General features: G+C 35.5%; 1 protein-coding gene and 1 long non-coding RNA gene across 2 annotated transcripts in view; both read left to right on the forward strand.

Annotated features, from left to right (window-relative positions):
* Window positions 1-27,992, forward strand: part of LOC148127319 (uncharacterized) — a 59,973-nt gene that overhangs the window by 24,502 nt on the left and 7,479 nt on the right. The window lies entirely within an intron of this gene.
* SECISBP2 (SECIS binding protein 2) lies at window positions 193-27,791 on the forward strand. The gene is made up of 18 exons (XM_026703933.2): window positions 193-335; window positions 3,340-3,485; window positions 4,302-4,545; window positions 6,068-6,236; window positions 6,698-6,930; window positions 8,094-8,157; window positions 8,906-9,063; window positions 9,550-9,699; window positions 11,349-11,450; window positions 12,721-12,858; window positions 13,007-13,145; window positions 14,968-15,137; window positions 16,377-16,515; window positions 17,979-18,138; window positions 21,389-21,609; window positions 21,798-21,952; window positions 23,626-23,824; window positions 26,984-27,791. The coding sequence occupies exons 1-18, from the start codon at window positions 306-308 to the stop codon at window positions 27,091-27,093; spliced, it is 2,727 nt and encodes a 908-aa protein (XP_026559718.2). The 5' UTR covers window positions 193-305; the 3' UTR covers window positions 27,094-27,791.

A 27,992-nucleotide genomic window follows, 5' to 3' on the forward strand; every position in this document is an offset into this window, starting at 1 on the left:
CAAAAGCTCTCACAATGGCCTGCTCTACCAGTTCCCCTCCCTGGATGCAGCTTCCCTCCCGGCACGACTTCCTCGGGAGACCCTTGGAATACTTCCGCCTGCAAGCTTCTCTTTGCCGCTAGCGTCATGACGACCGTCATGTGATGAATACGCCGCTGCTGATTGGCCGTGAGCCCGAGAGGCTCTGGCGTCGCTTCCACGACGGCTTTTGTGCGCGCCAGCTGGGTTTGTGGTGGAAGGGAGGGTAGAAGTTGCCGTTAGGGAGGCATTGACCTTTGCTTGCCCCTTTCTTTTTCTCCCCCGCCATGACTTCAGAACGGGGAGCGGGCAATGAGGTAAGCGGGGAAACGGCGGTCAGACTGGGTCTGCGGAGAACTAAAAATAAAGACCGGCTTTTCTTTAGGTCGCCCTGGCCGTTGTTATGTAACCGGCAGCGAGAAGTACCACCCCAACCCCGCGATCTCCGTAAAGAGAAAGAAAGGAAAACCTCTGTGAGATTTCTTCTCGGTAAATCACGTCGCTTGATTTACGACGGGAGCCTCGAAATGAAGGTGTAGAATAGATGACAGTCTTTTCCATTCCGGTGGGGAGTCCTTCCTTTTCTGCAGAAGGAAAAGAGCAAATACACAGCAAATACAAGCGAAAGGCACATCTGGAGTGTGTTTTGGCAGCGGAAAGTCCGAAGCCAAACATTAAACCATAATGTTATTTTCCTTTCATATCAACAACTTATTTGAACACAAACAGGGGTGCTTATTAACCATGCCTTACTGTTAAAATATTCTGTGAACGTAGCCAATATACTGTGCCATTCCACTTCCAAGGTGGCTAAAATTAAAACGAATCTTGCCTATGGAATCTTTTTTCAGTAGTGTATGGCTTTGCACGTAATGCCTTTTCACTAAAGCAATGATAGGGTTGTCATTTCTCTCCATTTGTTCATTTTTCAAGGACGGTCATATTTTAATGACAAAACTTCCCACAAAAAGCTAAAGTTCAGGAGCCAGTCCTTTTTCCACTAAAAGCAACCTATTTTTTTTATTCATTGAATATATTATCTGACTTTCAAGACTTGTCTCAGAGATAAGTAAGGTACCTTGCAATATAGAACAGTATTGTAATTTTATTTGTAAATGTAAATTATTTTAAATAAGATGAATTAAAACAAGCAAAACAGCCTCCTGAAATTGAGCTCAACACCCAGGAATTACATCATGTGCAACAATATCATTTTCTTGATATTAATATAGATGGTAAATGGTTTGCCATTGTCTTCAACCTAGGCTCTGCCGCTGGTTAAAAGGAATCTAAATGAAAATATTGACACAACTATTTAAAGGGGCAGGGAGAGAGAATGATAGCAGTTACTTTAGAAAGTGTGAAACCTGACATTGGACTTTTCTGATTACTATTTAATCTGTAAAAAACATTCCTTATGTAGCAGGTACTTCTTTTAATGATTACAAATATAACAGTTACATTTTTTTTGTCCACTTATGACCAAATTGTGTGTCTGACAATAATATATATATAGAAGATTATTTAAAATAATATATTGGTAGCCAAATTAAAACTAGATGATGCAATAGGTCATTAGTATTGCTTCTTAGTGAATAAGCTTATCTGCATTTACTAGCTTTTCTCCTGAGAGCAAAGTGCATCCAAGAAAAAAGTATTCTCTGCATTAATTTTGCCATATTGCCTGACACTCCTAGTCAAAGAGAGTTCTTATTATTTAAATTTATTCACATCCTCTATGGTTAGAAGTGCTAATAATCTGTGAATAACATGGTACAAAACAAGCCAAACACAGTTATTCCACTTGGAGAAAGTGTATGGTTCCATATGGCTTATTAGAACATATACAAGCACATTAACTATATATAATGTGATTCCTAACAGAATAAACCAACTTAATTCAACAATATGATTGGGAATGTTGTAGAAGCTTAAGGTAACTGAGTCTAATGTCATGGCTCATGGGAATTACAAGTACAGATATGTAATATTTCAGAATGGAGCTGGGCTTGTGTGTGTACACACACATTTTGGTTAAGTTGTATAGTATATGTTTTTTCAGATTTTAATTTATAAATTTATAAATTTCATCAAAAAGATAATTATGATTAGCTACTGGCTGAAAAAAATATGTGATGTAAAGTTGCAAATTTTAATGTATTCAAATTCTCAGAAATGTAAAAAGATATTCAATAGGCATACTTTAGCTTAATATTTGTGTATATTTCAAATTTTGATTAAATATGCACTTACAAGTAATCAGTATAAATTTGCCAGATTATGGCTACACTAATTGCAAAAATAAATAATTCATATTCTTGACTGAAACCCTTGAGTTTCCTGCGGTGTCTTTAGAAATAACCACTAGAGGGTGCACAGTGAATGGGCATTTAACTGTTAGCTGAATAACTTGCTTCAGTTTGGTTGCTGCTTTATAAATGAAAGTTAACATAGAGCCAATGCAAACACACAGAAGTGTATATGCATATTATTATTTTCCGCTCAAATTAACCTACTGCAGGTTAAAGTTTTTTTCACTGATTGTTACAGATTATAATCTACTGTGATGGTCTAGTATGAATTGATAGATTTTTTTTTTTTAACTGCCCCAACTAGGAGTGAAAAAGAGTGACTGGCCCAAAGTTACCTGGCAGCTTCTGTGCTTAAAGGAGGATTAAATCTTCTCCCTACTTCCTGTCCAGCAGCTTAACTGCTACACCATGCTGATATTTTCTTTCTCTCTACATATATAAATATGCATACATAGACGTAGATATATACACTAGGAGTGTGTAATAAGATCACGTTTCCTCTTTCACAAACTTCTTTAAATTACAGCTGACATTTAAATTTGTAATGTAAGATGGTAACTGGGGTAAAAGGATAGTAGGGAAATTCCTGCAAAAGAAGAGAGATTGCAGGAAGGAAGAAACTCCCTAAAGCCTATAGAAAGTCTTTTAACTTAATTTAATAGCAAAGATAGAAAAATTCTGTGTCTCTACTGCCTGTAATATCTTTGCTGCTGCTTGTAATTATTCAGAGATAATTGAAATCGATAGAAAAGCATCTTTTGTATTCCATGCAACATACAATTATTCCATGCTTATAATATGTATGTGTGTGTATGTGCGTATTTTTAAAGCAAGTATTTGCTTAAGCCATCAAATTACTGGTGCTGTTTTGAATATGCAGATGGCATTTTAAAATCTTCATTCTTGCTTGAGTAGAAGAATCATTTTCTCTCATGTACATGCACAATGTTTTTAACTGATTGTGGATAATCTGAAAGTATATGTAATCAAAACTTATTTTGTATATCAGGGCATCAAGTTATCAGCAGAGGTTAAACCATTTGTCCCCAAATTTGCAGCAGTAACAGTGGCATGGTCAGAACCCTCAGAAGCATCTGTCTTTCCTGGATATTATACAACATGCTACCCATATGTTCAGGAGCCATCAGTAAATAAGTATGTATCCTTTATGTCACATTTTTGAGGAAACTATTAACTTCCCAATATCTTGAATTTGATTTTCCAAGTAATTTGGTAATTATATTTATTGGTTATTGATTTAAGCAATGTATATGGCTCCCCATTTCAACAATTATTCTGAGTGATGTCATTGAAATGGTCCTTCAGTATTTTAGGTTACAGTAATGAAACACTTCAAAGTTGATGAGTGACTTAGGGCTTTTTCTCATCCCTAAATGCCTTACTTTTATTATCTATGGAATAATAAGAACAGAGTTTAAATGGAAAGAAGAGAAGAGAATTAAGGATAAAGAAAAAAAAGTTTGAGATACCAGTTCCTTTTTTGTTAAATTATTTTGCTGTTGGAACAAAATTATAACTTATCATTTAATTATTAAAGGAACAATCTTATTTATATAAAATAATTCATTTCTAAAAACATACAGATAAATGTTGATACTTTCACAACTTGTGATGTTCATTATAATGTTCTGTTGCATGTTGATCAGAAATCTAAATATTAATGCTAGCATTTAGAACTAAAATATTTTCCAACGATTCTTTTTATAAATCAGCTTTCATTCCATGAGATTAATTTGTCAAAAAATTCTTAGCAAAATAAAACCAACTGATTTGTTACAGCTTTAGAAAGCCATGTTTCTGCATTATAACAATTGTTTCACAAATTGTTTCATTTGAATACCAAACATACTAAGATATAAAATAAAAGCATACTTGTACAGTGGGATATAAAATGCTGATGTGTTTGAGTAACCTATTCTGCTAAAAATCAATATGTTTATTCTGTTTAAGACAACAGGTATATATTGAAGAAGTACCGTGGGATACCTCCACCTGTCTTTCTCAGCATGGATCTCAAAATCTTACAGGATGTACTTCTCTTGCGGAGTACAGCAGTCCTCCTTATTCACTTACTGCCGCACCAAGAACACATGCAGTTTCCAGCTTCCAGAGTCAGAACATTTTTACTAAACAGGGTAGAGAGTTCACCAAACAGACTTCTTTGATTAGAAAAGAATGTGCTACTTTATCCAGGGTAAGTGATAACCGCTTAGACAGCTGTTTTCTGTTCTTTCTCTATCCTTCTCGCTTCTTGCTCTTCATTTCCAAAGAAGGAGCTAATACTGTTGAATATTGCCAACATGAGAACCTGTGGTCCCCATTCCAGCATGCTTTTTGATCATTAGCTGGCATTGGATTCACAAGTAATGACTGCGATAAAGAGCAAGATTGCACAAATAGATCCACTGTTTTAGCTGTGACCTTTCCTGAGAAAAATCAGATGTGGTAGCCCTTGTTCGTGCTTTGTATTTCAATGCATCTATTACAAAGAGCACTATAGATAGTCCTCGACTTACAGCCAAACTTTTGGGATCGGAACTTTCATTGCCAAGCAGGGAAATTGTTAAGTAACTGGCACTCAATTTTACAACTTTTTTTTTGCCCCAGCTATTAAGTAAATCACCCCAGTTGTTAATTTATATCCCCCACTGGACTTTGCTTGTTTGAAGTTCCCTGGGAAGGTTGCAAATGGAAATCACGTGACCCTAGGACACTGCAGCTATCATAAATACATATAGTTCTGCGGTGTCAAGCTTGATTTCATTGAAGGCCGCATCAGGGTTGTGTTTCTCCTCGGGGGCCAGGGTGGGTGTGGCCAGCTCAACATCGCTCGTGTCGGGTGCCTGTGGTGACCTGAGTACTCTGCCAGCAAAACAGGCTCTCAAGTTCCATTTTCAGCTGCAACGGCCTCCTGCAATCCTCTGCCAGCGGAAACAGAGGACAGAAGAGATGCACGCGGCCCTCCCGAGCTCCATTTTCACTAGCAGAGGCACGGCTAGCCGCTCCTTCGCTGTTTCCAGGGCAGCTCTGTGGGCCAGATCTAAGCACTCCAGGCCTTCAGTTTGACACCCCGATGTAGTTGCCAAGGACCCAAATTTTGACCACATAACTTTGGGGATGCTGTGATGGTTATAAGTGTGAGCATCAATTGGAAGTCACTTTTTTTAGTACCGCGGTTGCTTAAATGAATGGTTGTAAGTCAAGGACTACCTGCACATAGGGTTATCCTTGAAAAAAGCCCCAAAGCCTCAGTTAATACAAAGTGCAGGAGCTGAGCTGAAAACCAATATTTGAATCATATAGCTGGATCTGTATTATTGCAATTTGTTTTCCTAACAGAAATGAAGTAGTTAATATTAACAGTTTTTAATGTTTAATTGTTATCTGAGAAATCATCTTTCCCGTATGAACATGTCTGAATATTAAGATCTGAAGAAGAGGCTCATCTGTGTGCCTTCTCTATCTGAGAACCAATTGTTAGATGTATGCAAAAGGGCCTTCTTCTGCATTAATCCCAGGAAGAAATATACTCTCTTGTCAGTGACTTTTCTTTCGGCGTAATTTGTGTTTTTTCTTTAATGTTCATTTTGTTTTGCATGTTTTAATAACTGTTGACTATTTGAATAAATGTAAATAATATAAGTGAAATAAACAAGGAAATAATATAGAAAAATCAACTTGGAATATGTATTGTTTTTCTTTGTTGTTTTGTACAGAGACAACTGAAAAATAACGAAACTAGATTGGAGGATCAAAGGCCTAATGGAAGTGATTTTACCGGCAGATCAACAGAAAATTCACTTTATATTGCTCAGCATAACAGGAATCCTATTAAATCTGACACACTGACTTACATGATTGAAAAAAAAGAGGCCAGAATACACAGTGAGATCATTTTTACATATATTATTAAATAATATATTTAAAGATTGTTAAAATTTTCCCATCCATACAGAGAAATTATTCTGAAATGTTCTCTCTTTTGAAACAAAGAAGTTCCTATAGAAGTCTGAGGGGGAAAAAAAACAGACTTTGGATATAGCTAGAACAGGGCACAGTTGTGTGCATCTACAAATTTGACCTAAATTAAATGGGAGGGGAAATGAAGGGAAACAATCTAATTAGAATTGAGCATGCTTAGTGTGGATATAATTATTGTCTGGCTTGGCTGGGGAAAGCGATGAAAATCAAGATAGTATACAGGGTGGTAGAATGCAGCAGCTTGAGTCTTTTAACAGAATAATTTGTTTCAAGATTTGGCCTATATATAATAACTTAAAAATAGTAAACTGATTATAGCTATTGAAAAAGGTAACCATTAGTGTTTACATTTTGTTTTAAATTAGATAGGCCTATTAAAGTTATGAATGGGAAGTTCAACCAAATTCCAAACGCTGAGCATCTACCAGAACCTGCCTTTGAAATGACCTTGTCAGATTTCCCAAAACTCCAAGACCTAGAAAGTAACAATCTCCTGGATCTTCAAAAGCATGCATGGGGGCCAGTGGGCTCAGCAGAAGGAGATAAGCTGCCTCTGACACCTCCAGGAAAACTTGCAATTTCAAACATAACCAAAGAGGTTAGCCACTGGATAGTGTTTGAGATGTTGAAAATAGAGGTGTTGATACGAAACTATTTGCTGATCAGTACAACTGCCAATCTCTATTAAGGAAAAATGAATAGAAATATATTTCAATCAATAATGTCAATTCCATTGCATGTTAGAGAAAATTTGGAACTGAATTCTTAGTTCCCAAGAATGTTCTTCTATGTCTTCTTAAAATGACATTCTGATTATTTTATATATTAGGTTTAAAATATCCTTTTCGGGTGGTGGTGGTGCAGAAAACCTAGTTTGATTTATATTTATAAAGAGAAAGAGTTGGGTTGGCAACTGAAAATGATTAAACTTTTCTTATTTCACTTGTGTATGTAATAATTTTTATATGGGTTGGTTTATTCTGTTCTGTAATAATGTTGCCTCAGTGAGAACAGTGCGTTGAATGCATTAATATAGCTTAAGTTTTGTATTGTCTAGCAGGTAATAAATACACCAAATCATGCTTGCTAAGTAAAAAAATTAAGACAACCATTTTATTGGCCAAATGTGAGTTTTGGTGTATGCTGGTTGTGTTAAATGGGCCTAATAAATTAAATTTCATCCATAGACTTTTTTTTCCAAAAAGTTTTGCTCAGTTAAAGGATTTAATTTCTCTAGTCCTTTTTACTCCCCCCCCCACTCTTCTATGAGCTTAGCTTCATTTATTTCATACAAATAGATATGAAATTCAGAGTTATGAGTAGTAATGACCAATTAGCAAAATATAAACCACCTATTCCCAACAAATTCTATATAAGAGCCTTAAAGATTTTAAAAATGAAGATTTAAAAAGATAAGATTTTTATGCCTGTCTGGCAAAAAAAAACCCTGTATGTATGTATTTGTGTTTTATTTTCAGTGGTTCTTGTAAATTTGTAAATGAGCATAACTAAATATGGATTTTCCATTGTACATAAATTACATACTGGATCCCGAAGAATTCCTTTCATGAAGCAAGATGTTTTCTGCAACAACTGAAACTATTCTGGACCAGTTTTTTATTTTATTATGAACTATTATTTAATTTATTATGATGAGCTTTACTTTCTGATTGACTGAGTAGAGATGCATGTGACAAATTATTTTTAAATTAAATGTAAGTTGTACATATTTTCAACTAAAAGTGTTAATATTTACTCTAGGTTGAAGTATGTCGAAAAAAGCATTTCCAAACAAGACCCTTAAGTTCTTCATCAGATCCTGGAGGTAAGCACTATCCAGCATAATATAACTTGGCTTCATGTTGATGCTGTATCCTGCTACTTTAGAATTTAAAGCATTAATTCACATTCCAGGTCTTACTTTATAAATATGTGCTTAAAATCCATTCATTCTGTAGATAAAATATCCATACATGTAATTAGTCTGTTTCATTATATACAGTAATCATCGATCTGTTTTCATTTTATACATAAAATACAAATCATGATTTCATATGAGTGGTCGGTCCTTGGTGCTCTCTGAGCCTTGTTTTCTTGCAGACATTCATTACCTAAACTATTTAATATAATCAGCGCTCATAAGGAGTTGATTTGCCCTATTGGTGTTGCTTAGATCTGGCCCATGGGGCCACCCTGAAAACAGTGAAGGACCGGCCTGCAAGCTCTGTTTTCGCTGGCAAAGGGTTGTAGGAAGCCATCCCAGCCGAAGCTTGTGAGCCTGTTTCTGCTGGCCAAGTGCTCCCATTGGTGCCTCCAACATAAGTGATGTCAAGATGGTCACAGCCATCCTGGCCTTGCCCCCCCTGAGGTGGCCCTCAATGAAATTGAGTTTGACAACCCTGCACTAGAATATAAACTGAGAGCAAACCCACTCCTTACCAGCATTGATGATGTTACCTAGTTTGGGTAATGAAACATTTGCAAGAAAAAAACGAAGCTCAGAGAGCACCAAAGACCCTCATTTCAACTCTTAGTTTAATCTGGTAGTTTGAATAAAATATTGTCTTTCTCAGTTCCTCAGGCACATTCAGGCCTTTTCACTGAGTCACCCGTATCTTGGGCCACTGTGCTTTCACAAACTCCCAAAAAAGTTCTTTCAGTTCCAACTTCAATTCTGGCAAGCAATCATTCTGGAAGTAAAAAAACAGATAATGTTCCTGAGGATTACAAGGTATGAAGATCAGTTTCCAAGCTCTTTTCCTGTTTTATAATCAACCAGAACTTTAGTGCACCTGCAGTATAAAATATTTAAATGCATGGATTTGTAAGTGGAAGAATGATAATTGTGGTAAAAATCAAACACATGTATAGTATTCTTGCTCTGAATTAATAAAATCTATTTCTCTAGAATATTTTTAATAGAAGTGGTATAAAAATGAATATATGAGATTAAGTAACCCACATTTTTCTTTCTTTTTCTGTGCATAATGACTCTCCTGATCAACTTTCATTGATTTTCACTACATAGCTTTTCTTCTATTTATATTTATTATTGAGCATTTATTTATGTAAAAGATTTATATGGCCGCCCATCTTAAGCGTCTCTGGGCAAACTCACGATAACAATAAACCAATAAATAAAATGATCATATTCTGCAATAAAGTCTTGGCTTTTTTTATACCTCTCCTAAGAAATTATTTACTTCTACTTATACAGCAACCAGAAAGAAGAGAAAATGCAAGTAACCTTGAAGAAACAGCAAATAAAAAGAAGAAGAAAAAGAAGAAAAAGAAACCCAAATCATGCAGTGAAGTTGAGAAACTTCCTATCCAGAGGATTTTAGTTCAAGACCCTCCAAGAATCGAGGTGCTAAAGCTAATTATCTGACTCAATTAATTATTCATTTATGTGTTTGTGAAGGAATTATATCACAGTATAATTTGAAGAAATAAAAAGTAATTATGGTTTAAGTTTCACATAACAATAAAAAATAATATAAATTTTATTTTATGTAAAATAAAAATTAAGCCTAAATTCCAGGTTTTAGTATAAAGTTCTTTCCTTAATTATTTAAAATGTTAGGTCCTATTTAAAAATAAAGGATTGCTCTTTTTATTGTACTTTTTAATGCCATGTGTAATAATGATAGTACATAAGTGGAGAAAATCACAACCTTCTTATAAAAGTTATACATTCTACCACTGAGTAGAAAATAGTGTTAAACTCCTGTAGTGTATAATAATACTTTTTCTTTAAGTTTCTAACTTTTGGATTAGTACTGTTTTATAATATCTTTACCAACATTAGGGATTTGTTTTCCTCGAGTGTGAAATAAACAAAGAAATACAGACATACATACATACACTAAAAGGAGAAGACAAAAGAGAATGGCTTTGCTTAATGCCCTTGGCTTAGTAAAACCTACTGGAAATTCATCTTAGAGAGGAACTATAATAATAAATTAGAAATAGATTGTTTTATCGCTTACTTCAACTGATTTCAGCTGCACATTCTTAAATCTCTATTGGGATTTCCTCTGAGAGGGGTGACATATAAGTTTAATAAATAAATAATAGCTTTTGAAAATGGCTTAGTGGCTAGCTCATGTACTTTTGCTTTGTATTTATATTCTGCTTTATAATTCAAAAACTTTCAAGTACATTATCCTTCATAGTTTATCACACAAGACTATTGAAAATATGTTTTCCATATTCCTTTAGTTACTAAACCAATATGCCTAGTGGATATATGAAAGATGTGAGATACAATCCTGAGAATTCGGAGAGTCTTAGTTATTATGCCAACTTAGTTACTTGATTACCGATATATCTTTAAAATTAGAAATATTATGTCACTTCTCTTTTTAATCACTTCATATAAAAAGCAGGAAACATACTCAGAACCTAGAACCTGGCATAATACTATAATGAGAGAGAGGGAAAAGGAAGGCTTGCTTCTAGGGAATAGTGTGATATAGCTTAAACCAGAGATAAATAATCTTTGGAGTCCAAGGCCACTGTAGGATAGAACTGTATCGTTCACATGAATAGTCCGGTCCTTTGAACTTCAGTTTGAGCTTTGGTGGTGGTATTATGGAGTTTTTCTGTCTTATGTGTCTTACACCTTTTCTTTTGTGTTTCCCACTTAAAAATTGTAAGAAAACATATAATCAATATTTGCAGCATGGTTAGAAAAGACTGTGTAGCTTTGAGAAAGAAGATCGAAGTGGCTTCTATCCTGGTGATATTCAGGGAGTTATTAGGCTTAGCTGTCTACCCAAAACTTGGGGCAGAACAATGGTTGGGCTTCTTTAAATGGGTCTTTTGTTTATATGTTTGTCTTTGAACCACCTGTGATTTTCTTTTGGGGTTTTTTGGGTGGTGGTGGTGATATTGTTCTTGTTTTAATTTTAAGTGATTTAAAAATCTCAGGAGTTAGTCTCTGAATTATATCTGTAAATAAATAAATAAATAGTTTCCTACTCTGATCTATTCAATCTGCTTTGATTTACATAGGATATTGAAGAATTCCCAGATTTAGCAGCTGCTTTTGACAGAAAACATAAACAGGCAACTGAAAGTATTCCTTGTTTAACACCTATTATTGAGAAGACTAAAGTAAGAATTATTATTTGTCTCTATTTTCACTTTTAAATGGGTATTCATTATTTTTATTTTTAAAGTATATTTATTTGTTTTATTATAAAAGGTAAAATATAACATAGAAAAATAAACAAAGCAAAACAAAAGTATATATCCAGTACTGCTAATAATAAAAAAGAAAAAATGGCATACAAAAAAACTATGATCCAATACCAAGTAAATTGAACATCATTTTTATTTTTTTTAATGGCTGGGGTTTATTCCTCTTTCATTTCAAATTGGTCTGAGCACTTTGCTCAAGTGTATTAAATATCATGAAATATAAATGCAGTGAACTTCATTTATCAGTCCACTGATAAATAATATCAGTCATAATAGAGGAATTGGGAATAAAAATAAGAGGAAGACACATACTGACAGAAGTTTCCTTTGTCTCCACTGCAATCCAGTGAACAGGAAGGTGATATGATACAAAGTATCAGTATCATCTTTCTTAACCAAAATTCTTGAAGGCTGTAAATAAACTTCATATGGTTTCTTAGAATATAAAAATAATAGAGAGCTGCAGTGTTAGAAAATAACCTTGGAAAAACATCCTTGTCGGTTTGCATTTTCATAAAAGGATGTCTTGCTAGATTTTATGGTTGGTAATTTTGTGAATAGGCAAGTACCCATGGAAGGTATTTTATGAAACATGCACTTTATGGTCTCAAAACTGCTTCCTGGCTCCCAATTTATTAGGAAAGGCTGCCCTACACACATTAGAAAAGCTTTGGTAATTACTTGTACTCAAAGTTGTTGATGATAACATCTCCATGCATGCAAGTTGGGATGGACAATCTTATCACATATGGCACAGAGAGATATGTGAAACTGAAGAACGGAAGCAGGAATAGATGCACATGTGAAAGCATTCATGGAATATCACTTGAATCCAAACCTGTCATCATAATTTTGGAGTTAGTAACTAGAATCCTGTTAACTCATGAGCTTAGATCAGTAAATTAAAATCTACAAGTAGTCCTTGTTTTGTAACCAGCAGCGTGGTTATGAAATGAAATTGCAACAATGTGTATGTTCTTACTTCAGCTTTCCTTTGCTTTACAGACCTGCAAAAGTTGTAAATAAAACAACTGGTTGCAAAGTTTCTTTTTCATCACCATTATAAATACAGACGGTTACTAAACAAGTCAACTGCTAAACAAGGACTACTTTTGTTTAGATTACTGAACTAAGCTATACTTTTTCACCCTTCATACCTTTTTCATTGTATTTGTTTTCCAAGGTAATCACAAAGCTCTCTACATTTGAGTCTCATGACTGTTCTCCAAAGGAATTAATAATACCTATGCCAGATGTATTATCAACAAGAAAAACAAGCAAACAGGATTCACCAGCTCCAATACAAAAAAAGAAAATGCTGGTGAGTTTGTTCTTTCTGTGTTACATTAACTTGCTTGTGAGCTATATGAATATTGCTGGATAGGTATGCTCACATTTATTTCTTAGATAAAATTTGGAATGGAAGAAAATATGTGGGATTTTATTTATTTTTTTGGTACTTCCTACAGGATACTCTGCCCTCTAAGAAAAATAGAAAAAAGAGTCAGATTCCTGTGCAGCTTGATTTGGGGGATATGCTGGCAGTTTTGGAAGAAAAACAGCATGCAGAAAAATTAAAGCAATCATTTAAACCTGTGGTACTTTCAGGTATACTTTTGATATTGTTTCTCTAGATGACATTCAAATCTATCGTTCTTTTTCTATTTTGTACTTCATATCTTCTAAGGTGAGATAATTATTGAAAGATTTCAATAGAAGGAATAGAAATAATTCAGAGAAAGGATATTATTTTATTACCTGTTCACAGCCATGTGAAGTCAAAGCTACCAGTTCTTTAGCTGATGTTGACTGTCATATGCATCAATTTTTTCCATGTAATTCTTTTTCTTGCCAGTATTTTGTCCTTATTTTATTACATTATTTTAATATTTGTTTTGTTTTCCTGTACCTAAGTTTCCATTTTTAATGTGCATCAATGCTTGTTCTTAGCTGTCTTTTATGTAACCAGCCAATGCATGCTGTTCTTCAATAACTTGTTTGATTTGAAGTAAACCTGCTTCCATTCTGTGGGGCAGGTAAAATCTATCAAAACCACTATGTGGATTTAATGCATAGTTCATTAGCTTTAATGTTTTTCAGTCTAAATGGTCCACTTTTATATCATAGGCAAGGCCCAAGTATTTCCACCATTCAAATAAATAATAATAAATTATGATGATCATGATTTGTGGTAATCCACCATTAGATTGACAGGGTTAAACACTGAGTGGATATAAAAGATAAAGCTGCTCTTAATCCACAAAAGTTTGTGAGAGCAGTCTGAATATTTACAATAAATGTGGTCAGACTTTGTTCACAGATCTGAAATGCAAGGTGGTAATGACTTCACTGAATTTCAGTGAAGAGTTTCATGACTTCTTAAATGTCATTTAAACATTTAGTGTTAAACACCAAGCTGGTTTTATTTGCAGTAATAAGGTAAGACTGCCCATGAACACTTGCTGGAGCAATCTGCAGTTGAGTGGAAGAAGGTGCGAGAGAGAGCAAATCAGAGTATGTTATCATTTAAAAAAATAGTTGTTAGTGATTGGGGACAAACCCCCAAGCAGAGTGCACAGCAGCAGTCAAGCCAGGCAGCCAAATGAGAGAGAGGCTGGGCCCAAGAGTATACACACACTGGAGACAAAAACACTGTTTGTAGTTTTAAATAGTTATTTAATTCACACAGAGTTTAAGCAGTGTCAATCAGTCCATATGTCATTATCCAATATATCCATCCAGTAACTTAGTTCATTAACTAGTCAGTACAATGTCTTTATCTGCTTGTAAATCTTCTCCTTCCGATACCTTTCTCTCGAAGACAACGCTGAGTATGCACAGGATATCAGCTCACCAAGTAAAGAGTCCTTTTGTTCAGTAGAAACAGTATCCAGCACAGTAGCCAACAAGCAGACGTCTCATACAGGAGTAAACAGCAGGCAGCAGAGATCAGAGAAACCAGGGACCAGACCAGGAACCAGGAGCAGTAACCAGGGGCAGGAAGTGTTACGTTTCTCTCACTGCCTCTTATTGCTGCTTGCAACCGCACCCTTAATTATCTAATTACATTGCAGTTTGGTGCTTAAAGTTACAAACACTTAAACCTAGGTTTATATATTTAGTCACCCAAACCTAGTTGGTGTATCCATATACCCAACAATAGTGATATAAAAAACTAATTACTTTTAGTTAAAATTGGTAGGAATGGGGCAGAAAAATTGATAACAGTTTACTTTTCAAAAACTACCATGTTCCCAAGAGAAGGCTTGTGTAATATATTGCTACCCCAAAAAAGGAAGATGTTCTGTTATACATTCTTGAGTTCATGTGATGAATTTACTGCTGAACCTTAATTACACTCAAATGTAAGTAATGGCTTCAGATTTAAAGCCTCCATCAGATTATATTTGCATATTTATATTTGTTTCAGTTGGTGGTGGAGTAACATTGCCCTTAAAGGAATCTCCCAGAGTGACAAAAACTTTGCAGTCAGTTCAGAAAAATACTCCACACAACCCCTTGGACTCTAGTTCTCCATTGGTCAAAAAGGGGAAGCAGAAAGAAGTCCCGAAGCCAAAGAAGCCAACATCACTAAAAAAGGTACATTGATCTAACCACCCCAAGTACAGTATTGTATAACTGTTGCTCCTTTGCCCTACCAACATTTCTCAACTGTGACAACTTGAAGATGTGTGAGCTTCAACTCCCAGAATTCTCCAGGCTGGCTGGACAATTCTGGCAATTGAAGTTAATGTCTTAAAACTGCCTTAGTTGCAAAACACTGCTATAGATGCATTGGCCTTCTTTAATGTTTAATACATATGAAATTCTTCAGACTGTTGCTATAAGAAACATATTAAGGACTAATACATTAATCCTTAGGAATGTGGGTAAGATAGAATTTGAGTCAATTCACTGTTAAGGTAGAATTGCTGAGAAGAGTTTTTTGGGGACAGGCTGCTGAAATGATCAGGAATATCAAATGCATAGCTAACCTATTTTGACACACCAGCATAACATTAGGATCCTCCTGTGACCTACCTTTTAAATTAACATTAAAAAGATGCTTCTTCATGTTAGTAAAATAGTACTGAAACTTTATTAAGAACACACAATAGTAAAGAAAGCACAGAGGGGTGTTAGGTTTTTTTTTAAATGAGCCTCAAAAAAAAAGTATGAACAAAGACATGATGGGAACACTTGATAGGAAGACATGATGGGAAGACTAATACCAAATGGTAAACAGGTACTAGAAGCAAGACTAGCCTTGAAAGAAATTGAATGAGGCTTGCTTAGTGCCTGTTCAAAATCCAATCCAAATAGTATTCTTTCTGAATATTCATGCACCTAAAAGGCTGCATGTCAGATTCTTTTCTGCATTCTGGAAGGTTTCATTCACAACTTAGATTCCTCTGTTTCTTTCTTCCCAGTTAGTCATGGCTCCCAAGACAATTTCACAGAAGAAGGGAAAAAACATCTAGCTAATTTCTCCCATGCTTTTTAGCTGCCAGGAAAGAGGTGGTGTTCTTCCTCAGGGATTTTGGACATGTGTCCCTCTAGATTTTTGGCCAGTGGTGGGTCAACATGAATAAAATTTGATCTAATGAGAATCTCTGGAAGCCTACTTTACTAAAGGCATTCATTTTAACCCATCCCATTGAGTACATGGAACAGGAATTCAGTATTTCCACATATTTAAAATCTATTCACTTTCCCTACTACCTTTCATGGAAAGTCAGACAAAAAGGATCCTAAAGTAGTTAAATTTTGCCTGCCAACATTTCAGGAACCAGTTAACCTTATTTGGAAGGAGCCTAATGCAAGTATTTTCTTTTTAAGATTATTTTGAAGGAGAGAGAACAGCGAAAACAGCAACACATTTTAGAACAGATGGCTATACCGAAGAAAGCTGACGTTGTTGAGCAGAATGCAGAATCTGTTCCTGATGACGAACAATTTTGTAAAGCCCCCAGAGAAGGTACAGGGTTCATCGGCAACCGGTTCAGGTCCAGGTGCTTGTAGGAAATGGTTTTTTTTTTTAAAAAAATGTTAATAATTGGTGTGGCTTGTTTGTAATACAGCTGCTACCGCACATAAGCTTAGACATTGCTTTTTCCTACAGCGTGCACAAAGAATCTTGTTTAAAAATTCTCATCTTCCTTTTGCAGATATAATTGCCACCTTTGAGCCTTTTGTAGATAGTTAAAAACTGCAGTGGACAAGGTTGGTCTTCATTGCACCAGGCTTATACCTTAAATTGGCATCTAGGATTGCAGGGTTTTCTACATGCAAAAGGCACCGTTCAATGTAAAACAAGAAAAGGACAGAATTAGTTTCTCTTATAACCTAAAGGGCTTGAAAATGCGAAGAAGAGATATTCTTTCTATTTTATGCTCTAATCAAAGTTTAAATGTAACTATAACTTCAAGTGTAAATGTAATAATAGCTATAACTTAGTTATAGTTACATTTAAAATTAGTTATATATTTAAAATCTATAACTGTACCCCCACACATATATATTTATCATTGTATAAATTTAGTATATATGTATGTATCACTTATTCAGTCCATTCTCAAGCAATATATAAAGTTTAACAATAAATTAAATATAACATGCAATGAAAACATAGAATAAAGTAAAATAAGAAAATTTGAGTAATGGTGTTTTGAATATTGCATGGTGATTGTTCACTTTGGCTTTAGACAAATGGTTGAGCCCTCTCCTACTTGGTATTGATTTTATCTCACAGATAGTCCTCGACTTACAATAGTTTGTTTAGTGACAGTCCAAAGTTACAACAGCATTGAAAAAAGTGACATGACTGTTTTTCATAGTTACGATCTTTGCAGCATCTCCATGATTATGTGATCAAAATTCAGATGCTTGGCAACTGGTTCTTATTTATGACCATTGCTGTGTCCCAAGGTCCTGTGATCCCCTTTTGGGACCTTCTGACAAATAAAGCCAGTGGGAAAGCCGGATTCACTTAACAATTGGATTACTGACCCTATCAACTGCAGTGATTCACTTAACAACTGGGGCAAGAAAGCTTGTAAAAACGGGAAAACTCATACAAATGTCTCACTTAACAACATAAAATTTTTGTTCCATTATGGTCATAAGTCAAGGACTACCTGTAGTTATAAATATGAAACATATTGCCTTTGAAGGATGGTGATGTGATCATTTTAAATGTTAACTATTTGCTTTACGTACAAAGATTGCTTAAACTTTAAATGGAAATATATAAGATGTCCTGTTCCATGGTTTTCCTTTCTGTAATCTCCTTATGTGGCCTGTCTCTTTTCATGACATTTTCACTTTAATCATTCCTTAATAGATTTAACTGGCCTAAATTAGTCAATAGTACTTCTAAGGCTTCTGATCTATTAAAGTAGTAATAATAACCATTTGTGTATACAACTTCCTTTTACTTAGAAGTTGTAAAAGAAGTTGCAGAGGAGCCAGTACTTCTGACGCAAAGTAGTTCAGAAGTGGACTTGAAATGTACAGAATCCAGTGGCTCCGTGCAAAACTCCACTGCTTCATTGCAGTTGAAACCCAGCTTTCCCAAAATCCACAGCCGAAGATTTAGAGAGTAAGTACATTGGTATCAGTCATTCAAACGTTGCTTCTGTTATGGGCCTGGGAGGTCTGTGAAAGTGAGATGCCTGATGATAGTTTTGGCCCAAAGCTACAATCTGAATAGAATCCTTACAAGGCTTACAAGTTCAGATGTTCAGCTGAATGTGAAAAATTGTCAAACTGGATAGAGTATGAAGATATCATTTCTTATTCTCCCCAACTTGGGTAACATGAATGTTTGAAGGGAAGCTCTACTCATACTGATCTGAATTGTTAGTACAGATTCCCATGCAGTGCAAAATTATGTTTTTTTCACTCATGTTCAAATAAGTAATTTTGACTTGAGATTTCCAACCAAACCTCTGAAGATCAGAAAGGGATGGAGCTACCTCTGTGGCCCTCTTCTGGATCCAATTTAACTTCCTCCATTTATTCAGTTACATGCTGGATTAGTAAAATTCTGGAATGACCTTAATTGTGACCAAATTACATTTTAGGGTGGAATGGTGGATTCACACTTTTGAATAAGCTTGACCACTGGAAAGTTTTGGTTCATCAAAGAAGAAATTGACATTTTTGAACTCTCTTATGTACTGTTTGGTTCAGGTGATGTTAATTAGGTGTCAATTGGGTTCAGCCCCTGGTATAAGTAGTAACAAAATATATTCCATCTTAACTTGTGCCTGATAACAATCCATAGCTTTTCCAAAGACATTTCAGCAACTTCCTTAACACTATCCTTCCATCTAATTAGTATTTGCTCCTTTTTCTACTTCGTTCACTGTTGCCAAATGTAGGGATTTTTTCCTCCCCCAATAGTCCATCATATCACATGTCCAAAGTATTCTATGCTGATCATTGTTTCAAGGGAGACATTAGACTTTATTTAGTCCAAAACTGCTTGGTTCTTTTTGTAGTCCACAGCATTTTTAAAATTGTCTCCAAATCTGTAACCCTCATTATTTCACTCTACCTTAATGTCCGTGATTAATTGCTCTACATTTCTGTTAAAAAAAAATCCCATGTTTATATCTTTATTCCCCATGATGTCAGTTTGCCATTGCCATCCTGCTAAAGTTAATCTGCTCTTTATTTCTGTAGTATTCTGTCCATCTTTATTTTTGACCCCCAAACTCCAAAATTATCTACCATCTTCAGTTCTTTCAGCTTTTAGTTGAATGTTCACAATGTATATGGATTGATATGTCCTTTGTTTTCTTATTGTTTTAACATTAACCCATAATTTTTTCGCTTCTAATTTTTATTTCAATGTTGTTTTGAGTCCAGAACAAGCCATCACATTCTGGATGTTCTGCCAAATAGTTTTAAGCCAGGTACAATTTGATAGAACTGAAATGAGAAATACTTTAGTTATTCCAAGCTTCAAGCAAAATAAAATATGGATGGCGTGAGTAAGACAAGGCTGTTATCTCTCTCCCATTAGCATATTCCCTCAGCATGCCTACCACATGGTCACCCCAGGGCGGCCTTCTTTCATTCTTTTTTCAGCTACTAGCGTTGTTAGGGTTCTTCCCCCCCATTCTCCCATTTCTGTAGAACTACTTCAACCTGGAACAGTAACTTTCAATCGGTGCCTATTTATGCACCCAAATAGCTGAAATATGTATGTAACTATTAATCTGATTCAAAACCATCTATTGTTGTGTGCCTCTCTATTAAGTAAGGTATTCTCATAAAGTCTCCTTACTTTTGGTGAATGAAGTCAGCATTTTATGCACATATCAAATTTTCAAACTTCCCAGTTTGATTCCAACTGTCTAGCTTTCTATTCTTATATAGATTGCCTGTCTGGTTTAAAATGAACAATATGCATCCTTTTCATATTGCTTTCCAATTCTGAACAACCTTTTTTCCCCACATGTAGTTCTTACAGTAGCTTCTTGGTCATTTTAAAGGTTCATCTAAGGAATAATTGGATGTTCTGGCATAACAATTATATATTTCACATTCTGGCAAGACTAGGCATAGCTGTACTGTGATGAAGCAAAATATCTTAAATTATCTAACTTTACTACTGCCCCGTTTTAGCTATCTGAACTAATGTCCTCTTCTCTTTTCTGAAATCTGTCTTTTGATATGGCATTTTTCTCTCCACAAATCTCCAGATCCTCTTTGTAAGATCTTAAGCAAAATTTTGCTTATGTGAGAAATTAAGGAAGTGATTCCGTTATTTCTATGCAATTATATTTTCCAGTCTCTGGGCTTCAGAGTGTTGTTCTGTGTATGAAGTAAAACTCTTTGTATCTTATCTGTTTCTTCTGTAGCTTTAAACAATTCAATAGGAATTTCATCTATGCTTGGTGCTATTCCTTTTGACAGCTGGTTTAATGTCTCTTGTCCTTCACTTCTAGGAAAGTCAGTTCCTGAATATATTCCTCTGCAAGAAATGTTTCTATTATTCTGCAATCCTGTTTGTAACAAAGATTTGAGTATTATCTTTTCAACTTCTATTAACTTCATTTGCTTCTATCCAATTTCTTCCATGTTTCTTCCTAAGAAGCCCTAACTTGGCTGAAACCTCCCATGATTTTTGTGATCTTTCTAAGGCTATCTCTACTTTTTCATTTGTCGGGTTTTTAAAGAATTTTTTTCTTTTTTACATTATTGAACTATCTAATCCTTTCCTGCTTGATGTTGAAAGCCTGTGTTGATTTATAATAAATCTTTCTTATTGCCAGAGGCTTTAGCTTTCATCCTTTGTCTTTTCCCAGCTATCATGATGCTTGATCTGCATGTCATTTGAATAATTTCTTTGAAATGTTTGAATTTTACAGGGTCTCTTATCTCTTCTGATCTCTCTTCAGGTTCTCTTTCACATAAGGGTATCTATTCCCTCGACTGAGCTTAATTTCTGTATGTATTTCTCCCAGTAGAACTTTCTTAGCATTTGTTTAACTTTTAAAGTTTAACTTTTATATTTGACATCAATAATTCATGATCTGTTCCACAATCTTCACGTGGAAGTGAAGTGAATCTTCACCTGGCTGAACAAGTTATACTTTTTTGATCATCTTGTTTCCTGTTATAAAGGAGATCTTATTCTGAGGTTGTACATTCAGTGATTTCCATTTTGCTTATGGTGCCACATGAATATTCCATAGCATATTTTGGTTTACTATTCCAAATATTGAATGTCAAAAATCTAACTTATTTGTATGTATGCATATTTGATTAGAATGCATAAGAAAGAAGGTAGAGTCAGGCATTTGCTAAAATACTAAAACAATTTATTCTTTCTTTAGCTACTGTACCCAAGTGCTTAGTAAAGAGGTTGATAGCTGCGTTACAGATCTCCTAAAAGAGTTGGTTCATTTCCAAGACCGCCTGTATCAGAAAGACCCTGTGAAGGCCAAGACGAAACGCAGACTCGTTATGGGACTCAGAGAAGTATTGAAACACCTGAAGCTGAAGAAGTTGAAATGTGTCATCATTTCTCCAAATTGTGAAAAAATTCAGTCAAAAGGTATTTTTTTTTACCTTAAAAACATATTTACTTAAAACAAACAGATGACTTTTGTGATGGAGTTTAGTGGGACATTGGGAAAATCCCTCAACACATAAATGAAGAGAAATTAGTTTACTCTGTCAGCAAAATTCTTTTAACGGTTCATATATTTTTTTAATTTTTAATTTTTTGTTTTTTAATCACAGGTGGGTTGGATGAGACTCTGCATCTCATAATTGATACTGCATGTGAACAGAATATTCCATTTGTTTTTGCTCTCAATCGCAAAGCTCTAGGGCACTGCGTGAATAAATTAGTGCCTGTTAGTGTGGTGGGAATATTCAGCTACGATGGTGCTCAGGTGAGTTGTGCTATAGCCACTGTTTGCCCTCTTCGGTTAGTATAGATTTGAATATCAGCTTTTAAAAGTCTTAATTAGTAGTATTATAACAGTTACTGCCAGCATTTAAAAAGATGCCAATCAATGCTCCAGGGTATTTTTCTATGTCCTTAAGTAACTTGGTGCTATTCCAAGTTTTAGAGCAATGCAGAATGGTTTGTTCATGATTACTTCTACAATAGTAACCATGTTGCCACCCAGCAACTATGTCAATTTTATGTAGCTACCTATATGTTCAGTACAGATGTCTGCAAAAAGACATGTTTTTGTGTGCATGGCTACAGGTAACTTTTATTAGATTTAGATCATCTCACTCTCAGAAGCAACTTTTTTCACATAAAAATTGATTTTCATTGAGTCAGAGCTCTGCACTGAATACATGGATTGCTTAGCAAGCTGGACTCATTGCAGTGAGAAGATGGTTTTGTCTCAAATGTGTATATGTCAGATTCTCCTTTGTAATAATTACTGAGTAACATGAAGAAAAATATACTTATGTTTGAAACTTGAGCAAATTACTTTTTCATTGCTTTCCTGCACACTCCTACAGAAATGCCGTTTTGGCTGTAGCATAATATTATTTCTAACTTGTTTGAAGAAAGAAATCGCTGCACTTTCACCATGCCCCAGTTACTCCATATAATTCTGAACAAAGTATATTACAACTGTAAACAAGATGTACTGTGTAGAAACTTATTAATAAGTGATTAATCCAAGGTCCTTTATCAGAGAAGATATACATATTTCCCAACTACCCCACGTCACAAAATTAGTGGGGGGGGACTAATTTTCCATTTAATCACCTTCCCAGTATTTCAGTATCCAACAGTAATTGCAGTTGTTGGTTTATTAACATCAGTCCATTCCCTTAGATTGGTGCGGCATCTAGGGCTGTTGGTCAAGATGATAACATCTTTTGCTGCCTAGTTTAATTTTAGATTCCTAAATGATTGACTTATTAAAACCATTGGTATGATGAGTTGCATTCTTATAAATAAGACCCCATTTGTAAATACAGTGCAAGTTACTGATGAATCAAGAAGCTTCATGGCTTCTGAATTCCTAAAACGGACTTTCCCTAAAACAAAAATAAGCAAACTGGACTTACTTATCTGTAGTTCTCTTACTTATTTGTATCATGCCCAGTTCATGTAAATAGAGTTAGTTTTCACATATAATTAGGATCTTGGCCACAGAGATGTACGGAGGCACTATAATATGAAATGAATTTTTACATAGGTATCACTGTAGTTTTTATTCAACAGGTTTTTTGTTTCAATGTGCTGCACTTGTTGATTCTGATTGCTAGCAAATTTTATATAGTTACTAGGTATTCTCTATAGTTAGATGGGTTTATTTTGTTGTCATTGCACCTTGTACAACTAAATTAAATGTCATCTTCAGTGTACATCATACATAAGAAAACTATTAAAATAAAACAAAAATCCTTCACATTCTATACAATTGAATTGAAAACCCCTGATACTACATCAGTATTACACTATACAGTAGAGTTCAGTATAGTTACTGCTGTGGAATAGAAACTGTTTTTCAGCCTATTTGTCTTTGTTTTTATTGTCCTGTATTGTCTGCCAGATGGTAATAGTTCAAAATTCCCCATTCTTATAAATTAGGACCACTTTCACAAAATGGTGGAATTGACAATGGAAGCAAGGCTGGCGTACAAGGAGATGATTTCAGCTTTAGAGAAGGAGTCAAGTGAAGAAGTAAAACAAGGTGACTGTGCACTCCAAACCCATCAGAAAGAGAATTATGCACTTGATAATGGTACAGTGCCCCTTCAAGAATCTGAAGACAACGCCCCAAATTACAGTGAGTTTTCAGGGTCTTTGTTTAAAATACATTAATTCTTTTTGGTTCATCTGTATATTTTCATCTTTAAGGTAAACAGTTTTTATAATAGCAAAGATACCACAATTCAGTGATTACAGAATATTCTAGATGACTCAAGAATGTTCTGTTCCCCCACTACAACTATGCCATTCTTGGAGTAATTCATAATTTTCAAAAGTAAATTTTTTAAACCAGAAGCAGTTTTAGGAGTTTCAGACATTGAGTTCCAGGGGAACAGAACATTCAGGAATATTCTTCAGTTGCAGATTTGCCCATTACTTTGTTATAGCTGAATATGTCATTTAATTTGTCAAATCTTGATTATGTTAATCTAGGTTTGTTAATCCTTCCTGCAGTTTGTGCTTCAGTCTTTAGAGTGGAATCAGTGACTGCCTTTAAACCAGCCTTGCCTTGAGACTTCTACAGCAGAATAACTAAAGTAGTGTAATATCAAAAAATAAATACAGATAATCCTTGAGGTGCAACAGGCCATTTCATGAACATTCAAAGTTACAACATCCCAAAAGTTAAATACAAATTGGTTACAAAGTTATAAATTCTGCATCTCCCTCATGGTCATTTGCCCTTATCACTGACTGCAGAGATGCTGCAGCATACCCACCCACCCACCCACCTATTTCCCTCCCATCCTGCCCATCGAGATCCTCAGAGGCACTGGGCCTACTTTACCAACATACTGGATTCCATGCACTCCTCCCCACCCCTATTTCCCTGTCACCATTCACTTACCTTTTAACGAGCTCAGGAAGTCAGGGTAGAGAAGGCCCCTCCCTCATTGGGCCAAGTGGCACAATCAAGAAGAAGAAATGCAATCACATTCTGTTGCAATCCTTTCCAGCCAGCATACACCGCTGCGATTTCTTCTTAGTTCTACCAGCGCTAGTTTTACACTAGTGGCGTTAAAAGAAATTGCGCCTATTTTGGTTCCTGGCAAGTCTTTCCTCCCCAGCCAGCATTTTAATCAGTGAGATTTCTTCTTAGCACTGCCAGCTCTAGTGTTATGCTAGCCTTAACGCTGGCGACATTCAGAAGAAATTGTAGTGATTTACACTGGCTGGAGAGGAAAGGCTTGCAAGGAATCAAAAATAGGCACAATTTCTTCTTGGCTTTACGCTACTCTTACACTGGTAGAGCAAAGAAGAAATCCCATCTCATTTGCTTCTATGGCAATCCTTTCCTTCCCCAGCCAGGGTTAATCACTACTGATTTAGGCTGGTGGGGTGGAAAGGTTGCAAGGAACCAAAATAGGCATGATTTCTTCTTCGCACCACTAATATAAAGCTACACTGGCAGAGCTAAGAAGAAACTGTAGTGGTCTATGCTGGCTGGAGAGACAAGAATTACAACAGAAGCAACCCTGACTTCCTGAGCTTGTTAAAGGGTAAGTAAGCAAATGGCGACCGAGTGGGGTTTGGAGGAGACCCATAGGGTTTGGGGAGACCAAGGGGCAGGAGACAGAGCATAGGATATCTTAGATGGTGCGGGGAGGCCTCCTGGCAGTGCCTGTTCCTACACTTAGGCCTCCCTGGGTTTCTCCCATCCCTGACTCACCCCATGGTCTACCTAACAACCTGCACATTCTTTAACAAATGCATAGGGAAAGCAGGGACAGGGGAGGCCTTTAATTAAGCACTTCATTGAACACAGTAATGGAGCCTGAATGAGCAGGCTCCATTACTGTCCTAAGTCGAGGACCACCTGCACTACAGATATCCAGAATGGATACTGCCTCTGTAGGAGAAGCCAAGCAAAGTCACTATTACCTTGTTGATCTCATTTGTGATAGAACTTGTATTTAAAGTTGAATACCCTTCTCAGAGCGGTAGAGCTCCCGTGTTATATTTGGTATCAATTATAAGACAAGTTTGAATCAGTGCTCTGGTTTCTTCCGCCACCGTGTACTTATATTATTTCTTCATTTCTGATAGTGGTAATTCTTCTGAATGTAAGCCATATTGTGGAGTACTGACCAAGAAATACATTAATTCAGGGGTCTCCAACCCTGGTCTGCAGTATTAGTCCATGGCCTGTTAGGAACCAGGCCACGCAAGCAGTGGGAAAGCAAGCAAAGTGAGTGCATGTACGGGACCTAGGTTGCATGCAAAACCATCCCCACCCCCCACCTCCACCCCCATAGAAAAATTCACTTTGTGAAACTGGTGCCAGAAAGGTTGGGACTGCAGCATACATTAATACATTAGATAGGACAGATGAGCAACTATTTTTTATAGGATGGGTTATGTGTTGCTTTTTTACTTCCTTCAAGAATTCTTCATGCCTGAAGTACTGATCCATTCAACTAATATGTGAATTCTGTGTTTTCTAGTTTTTATTCTCCTCTATATTCTACCGGTAGAGTTGTTGGTGCCATCAGCAGTTTTTGATCGTATTTGTATAGTACTCCCTTCTACTTTTGCTAATTAAGTCAAGTGTCCCTTGTGTCAAGTTCAACTTCTGATGATTTTATGGAAGCATTAATCTAGATTTCATGCAAACAATATAGAAGTGGCTTGTGATCCCCCCCCCCCCCCATTCTAACCCAAGTGACCCTTTTCAGATAAACCTTTCCAACCCTGTTTTCTGAGATCATCCAAGGTTGGCCCAGTGCTGACATCTGTTTGGGCAGTTTATCTGATAAATTGTCTCAAATGATGAGTTAATTGGATTTTTATTGAGAACATAGATGACCTCCATGCTTTCTTACATAGCTTTTAAAATGATAATTAAAAATATTAATTATTTTAGGCAAACTGTTATTTAGCATATGTTCGGTCTATGTTCTTAATAAATGAAAACTTTCCATTTCCTAAAAAAAAAAAATCTTATGGTTTCCTTCATAAAAAAGTTATCATTTTATTTATGAATGATTGTGCATATTTTTGTGAAACTGGAGCTGAATACAAAACTACAAGATTTGAGTAGGAAATAGTTACAAGTTAGCTACTTTGGGGGACCATTTTTCCAATTTAAGTATTCTCAAAATTATAGTAAAACTACATTGCATTCATATACCGTTTATGTTATAGCATTTGTAAGCACTATAGTCTATAACTTGTGAAAATGTCTTTGCCCAGAGGAAAATCTTTTTGTGTTTTGTTTGTTTGTTTGTACCTCTAGTTAAGATCTGGAAGCAAAAGCTTGAAGAGGAGTATAATCCCTATATCCTGGAGCTGGAAAAACTGTCAACCACTGACATGTTGCCCTTGGGTGTTGAGGAGCCTCAGTAAATCAAGACTACCTTCTTTGGCATTATTGACTTTTACTTTATGTGTGTGTCTGAGTGTATATAGACGTGTAAATAGTGAATTACCTAAATTTAATTATCTGTAATATAGGATAGAAAACCCACAGTTGAATTTCTGAGATAATTTAATGCCAAAGAATTCAGAGCTGTTCAATAACTTCCCTCCGAGGGCGGATTCAGTGAAAGCGCTTGGCTCATCCAAATGGAATACGGATTGAGACAGGAATTGAATCGGGTTTGTCTGTCTTTTCATATAGCAATACTGTAGAGAAAGACCTTTAGTCTCTGCTCCGTATAAGCACAGAGTCTCCAATCACTGTTCTCATGATTTCCTATAATTATGTCACTGGATTGATACAAATGAACTGAATGAAATGAATTACGCTTGTAAGTGGTTTCTTTTTCTCTTTATGATAGAATACCCAACTGTGCATAAATAATAATATGAAATGGGAAAAAAGAAAAGGGAACACCATTGATTTTCTCTGGGACATTATTGTAAATATATATCTATAAAATATACTAATATATAATGATTAGACATAGGCAAATTAGAAAAACAAAAATGCAATACTGTCAGCTGGTTTATTTTGTGATGGAGCCATTTGGTGTAGGTCATGGGTGTGTAATTAAAAGATGGTAGAAACAAAGTGGAATTATTAAATACATAGAAAATAATCATTAATTTATTGGTACTGTATTTTCCTATTCTGTCCCATTCTACAGCTTGATATTAACTTTAGAGGGGCTCTGTACAGCCCTGGAACTGACAGATATATTTGTTGCAAATAACCTGAATGGGATCCTCTCAGCTGTCAACTAAAATCTCCAGCAGTTTACTAAATATTGGGGGCAGATTATAGTCATGTATGGCATGGTGGC

This window comes from Pseudonaja textilis, chromosome 2 (genome assembly GCF_049901715.1).
Source record: "Pseudonaja textilis isolate UNSWEBS1 chromosome 2, rPseTex1.2, whole genome shotgun sequence".
NCBI lineage: Eukaryota > Metazoa > Chordata > Lepidosauria > Squamata > Elapidae > Pseudonaja > Pseudonaja textilis.